This window comes from Lactuca saligna, chromosome 5 (genome assembly GCF_052625555.1).
Source record: "Lactuca saligna cultivar CGN05327 chromosome 5, ASM5262555v1, whole genome shotgun sequence".
Lineage (NCBI taxonomy): Eukaryota > Viridiplantae > Streptophyta > Magnoliopsida > Asterales > Asteraceae > Lactuca > Lactuca saligna.
The window spans coordinates 251,640,330-251,645,394 of NC_136421.1; the positions used below are offsets into that span (position 1 = coordinate 251,640,330).

The 5,065-nt window shown below is 35.7% G+C and overlaps 1 protein-coding gene across 1 annotated transcript; it reads right to left on the bottom strand.

Annotated features, from left to right (window-relative positions):
* Positions 1-2,453: 2,453 nt before the first annotated feature.
* On the bottom strand, positions 2,454-3,594 carry LOC145046513 (uncharacterized). Its single transcript, XM_078994798.1, has 2 exons — positions 2,991-3,594; positions 2,454-2,917 (listed from the first exon to the last, which is right to left on the bottom strand). Exons 1-2 carry the CDS (start codon positions 3,592-3,594, stop codon positions 2,454-2,456), a joined length of 1,068 nt encoding a protein of 355 aa, XP_078850924.1.
* Between the last annotated feature and the right edge of the window lie 1,471 nt (positions 3,595-5,065).

Below are 5,065 nucleotides of genomic sequence, written 5' to 3' on the forward strand. Positions count from 1 at the left end.
CATCAACTGAATATTTCGCACTTCTGTTTTATGGCGCTCTCATGTTTGTTTTAAGAATACATTTTACATTTTGATTATCTTGATGGAATGAAATGAATGATTTTTACTTTATTATAAATGAAAATTTTCTTAGTATTTTGGGATGTTATATTGTCCTCATCAGAATTGGTCTCACGAACTACCTAAATAACAATTAGAGATCAAACCTCATACTACAATTCAATCCCTCAATGTTTAAGCAAAAGTTGAACTGGTAAAAAGTCAACAGTCAATGGATAACTGGTCAAAGTCAATAGACAACATTCAGCATGTCGTGACCCGCCTACTATTGTGTCTCCATCATATGGTAACAAAATAGTCACAAATTCCTTTCTAGAGGCGTTTCGCGATCACGTGGCGACAAAATAGTTGCTTTTTTCAATGTTGAATCCAATTTTGTTAAGCACTTAATCCTTCTAGACCAAGGGTTAAACTCTCATATATGAAAACCACAAGGGTCATAATGGATTAAGTTTCCAACTTTATCCAGATCCAAGGCTCACTCCCTCAAGCTAAATCTCAAACCCTAACTCTCATGAAGCTCGAAGTAGCCAAGAACTTGTGCATAGTTCAAAGGAAGCCAATGCACACATATTTTTCTACTCTCAAATATCCAGAAGACTATTCAATTCCTTCTAAGGTTTTGGAGTTACTCAAACTCCAAGAACATCAAGGTTAAATGTCCAAGAGGGACCAAAATCCTACCCAAATCCTAAATATAAGCATGAATTTGAATAAATCATGGATATTTAGGACTTAAAATGCTTAAGAAGTGTATACAAAGTAGAATCTCCCATTGGAAATGACTTCTCCAAGCACTATAAGCTTTCTTCCTCACCGAGGATCTCTTAAAACACCAAAATCACACAAGGAAGCACAAAGAGGGGTATGGTATGATATAAAAGGTAGAGGTGGGTACAGAGAGAACCCTCAAATGTTAGTGTCCTTATATAGGGCCAAAAGCCCAAAAACTAGGGTTTTTTGCAAAAGCAACATCACATCACAACCCTTACTTAGGCCGTGTTGTGCTTTGCAAATGTGGCATGCATCATAACATCTAAACATCTTGTCACACAATACCTAAAACCCTATTTTCCACAAATTTAAAAAAAAAAAAAAAAAAAAAAAAAAAAAACTTAACTAAGTGGGTGTTACACTTGCATCCAAGAAGATCATCATATCATCATATTTGGTATTCGCTAAAACTATATCCCCATTTATTTCAATGACACTTTACCACCCTCCATGATAATGAAGACCCAAATCTAACCTTACAAAACCCATCATGACAATAAAGACCAATTTTTTTTTCTTTACCTTCAAACTCCAACTCCAGTCTCTCTAATTTCTACCTCCTCGGTTTTATGGTTGTTACTTCTCCTTTGTCGTTGCTCCAGCTACATTTGACTAACCATCCTTGGTTATACCTCCTACGATAAAGATCAAACAACCTAGCTTACCCTCTGCTCTGACTACTTAAATCCACTATGGAATCCACAAGCATTATTCTCTTTCTCCACTCATCATAGGGTTACTCGTGCTGGTCACAACATCACAAAAAAAAAAAAAAAAAAAAAAAAAAAAAAAAAAAAAAACACACTCAATCTCCATAATGGCTCAATTTTTCCCACTCTATTTAATTATTTATAGGATTTTCTTGATCATAATTGCCTTAATGTCATATGAAAGGAATATAATCCTCTAATAGAGTATGGGTAATTTTCTTTTGGCCCTCATATGATAACATTGTCAACTATATTTTAATATTTAAAAAATAAGCTCAATGTATATGGTTCTTTATCATGCTACAAGGATCGTCTTGTTTCTAATGTTCACACTCAACAATTTGGCCTTGACTACAACACAACATTCAATTATATGGTCAAAATGCCGTCATCTAAATGGTTCTCGATCTTAATGTTTCTCAATATTGGCCTTGACATGAAAAAGGATTTTTTCATGACCGGATTCAAGAAACAATGCAAATGTATTATTCACGTAGTTAGTGCTCCCTCTAAGGTATATGACTCTCTAACAAACAAGTATTGGGCTTATGAGTGAGAGAACCGGCCCTCTTGTCATCTATGCCGCATAGACTATGCGTATAAGGTGCTGTTTGTTTTTCTGAAGCCAAAATGTCTGCAATCTGCGGACCACATCTGCAAGCCTCTGCAGCAGAAGAGGTGGACCAAACGTCTGCAGTCTGCAATAAGAAGACTGTTTGTTTTTTAACGTCTGCAGGCTGCTGAAATAAACTGAAATTTAAATAAAATTATTTTACAAACTTAAAATGATTTTTCAACACCAAAATTTTAATAATAATAGTCTTATAACATTGAAAATAAAATTCATGCAACTAAATTAGTCATACAATAAAAAAAATGTTTTACAATAACAATTTCATTTAAAACAATTCAATGTATATTGTGCATCAACTGATCAGCAATTTCATCACGTAACTGAGTCATATATTCACGGTCTGCTGCAGTACCATGTGTTGGAATCTCGTCTTCATCATCATCAATGGCCACATTGTTATTTCGAAACGGGACATTGGGTTCATCGTATCGTGCGAAATACTCATCACTCAATCCTTCTTTCCTTATATAATTATGAAGCGCGAAGCATGCCATGGCAATGTTTCTTTGTGTCACAAACGGGAATGGTGCCATCCTCTTCAATATAGGGAAGCGTGCTTTCAAAACACCAAAAGCACGCTCAATGACATTTCGAAGTTTTGCATGTCCATGGCTAAATTTTTCTTTATTGGTCAATGCACGTCTTTGATGAAAATCTCCAAGCCAATACCTCACATTACGATAAGTGGCCATAAATCCTCGAGTGTGTGCATACGCGACATCACAAAGATAATATTTGTCTGAAAAAAATGCAAAACACTAATCAATTTTCAAATTAAAATGAAAATATTAAAAAAAAAAACAAAAAATTACCTGGTGGTGGAAACGGGAATGATGCTTGTGGATCGGCTACTGCTTCTGATAATATTCTAGAGTCATGCGCTACCCCTTCCCACCCGGTCACAACAAATGTAAAAATCATATTGAAGTCACATATTGCCAATACGTTTTGGTAGCAATCTCCCTTTCCCCTACTTCTATATAAGTCTTGTTTCTTAGCAGGGACAACAGCATGTATCAAAGTGCCATCAAGTGCACCAACTGCTCCTTTGAAAACCCTTCGTAGCCTCCTATTATGTCCTGGAATGTTTGGATTCGGATTAAAAGATGTTGGTACTATAACATCTTGTGCGAAAAGCATCATTTTTTCCAACACTTCATAAAAAAATTTATGAATTGTTTGCTTCGAGTGTTGAAATCTCCGCTTGATAATCACGTAACGTTGATTATGTCCGATCATCATCAAAAACATAGCCATCTTTTCCTCAACTGATACATGTTTGCTGTCCTTTAATGAGTAATTTGCTCTAAAATGAGCACATAGTCGTACAAAAGATTCACGGGACATGCGTAATACTTCAACACATTGTAAACGATTACGGTGTAATAACTCCAATGTGTATTCGTGTCCCGTCATTTCCGAATCATTATCCCGCAATTGTTTCACACCCCTCTTCCAAAAATAACGGATGTATAGGTACATTAGAATTACGAGAAGTAACTTTTGATCGTGATCCATATGAACCTAAAATCAACAAAGTAGAACTTTAAAAAACATTACATAAACCATATTTCAAGTATCAAATAAACATTCCATTTATCATATTTCAAGCCAAAATAACATTACATAAACCATATTTCAAGTATCAAATAAACATTCCATTAATCATATTTCAAGTACCAACAAGGGCAAAAAGACCTAACAAAATAGTTCCAACAAAGGCAAAAACATTTAACAAAGTAGTTCCAACAAGGGCAAAAAGACCTAACAAAATAGTTCCAACAAAGGCAAAAACATTTAACAAAGTAGTTCCAACAAGGGCAAAAAGACTTAACAAATACTTTCAACACTAGAAAATCATCGAACAATCTTCCCATCCTTCAAAACTCCTAAACTGGTACCCGTCATCTCAAGCCACCCTCGTAATATCTCGGGAACATCGGGCAAATGCATCCACATCTCTCTCATGTTCATGGTTCCTCCAAAAATATGATATGCGACAAAGCGTAAAGGATCTGTAGGGCCTAACTGAAGGACCTCTAACTTCTCTAAACACTGAGGAATTGTATACCCTTTAGTCAAACTTTGTAGAGCTTTCTTCATTTCAAATGCTAAATCGTCAGCAGTAACAGAAGTTCCATCAGGTGAAGAAGCAGACGGTGAGGCACTAGGAGCTACAGGAGTTGAGGGTTTAGCCCTTTTGTTGGGGTTACCGGATGGTGTAGCAGTATATGGTGAACCAGTATATGGTGAACCAGCAGAAGGTGAAGCAGCAGAAGGTGAAGCTGCAGAAGGTGAAGCAGCAGAAGGTGGTGGCTCATGATGAGAAGTGTCAACACCATCATCATCCATTGCATCAAAAGGGGTGGCGGTGATCTGAAGTGGTGGAACACGATAGGAGGATGCGCCAGCTACCGATGATGATTGGGTTGAGTAACTCCTAAAATTACCAGTAGCACTATTTCCATCAAAAAGACGTGCACAAAGATCTGGAAAAGGCAATGGAATTGTTCTCAAAGAAGCAGCTTTCGGATGCCCCTAAACCCAAATGTAACAAGAAATAGTATAAGAATATTTGGCAACTTCAAACGTAAATGTTATATATATATATATATATATATATATATATATATATATATATATATATATATATATATATATTATTGTATATTAATGTATATGTACCTTCTTAAAATCATCCCACTCCTCGGCTGTTAAATTAAAAGTGTTTGTTTGAGAATTGTATATATTACCGGTTTTGTTTTTTAAATATACCCATCCAGTGTATTTGGCTTTCAGATTGTCATATGCGTTTTTCATTTGTTTTTGAGTCAACTCAACCCCAAATTTCTCCTTAAGAACTCTTCCAAGCCTTATCCATGAATCA

Excerpts from the sequence above, each read along its gene's own strand:
- LOC145046513 (XM_078994798.1), bottom strand. The coding sequence starts at position 3,594 with ATGACGGGACACGAATACACATTGGAGTTATTACACCGTAATCGTTTA. Across the intron at positions 2,918-2,990 it reads ATTCCCGTTTCCACCACCAG|ACAAATATTATCTTTGTGAT; the intron begins GTAATTTTTTGT and ends CATTTTTTTCAG.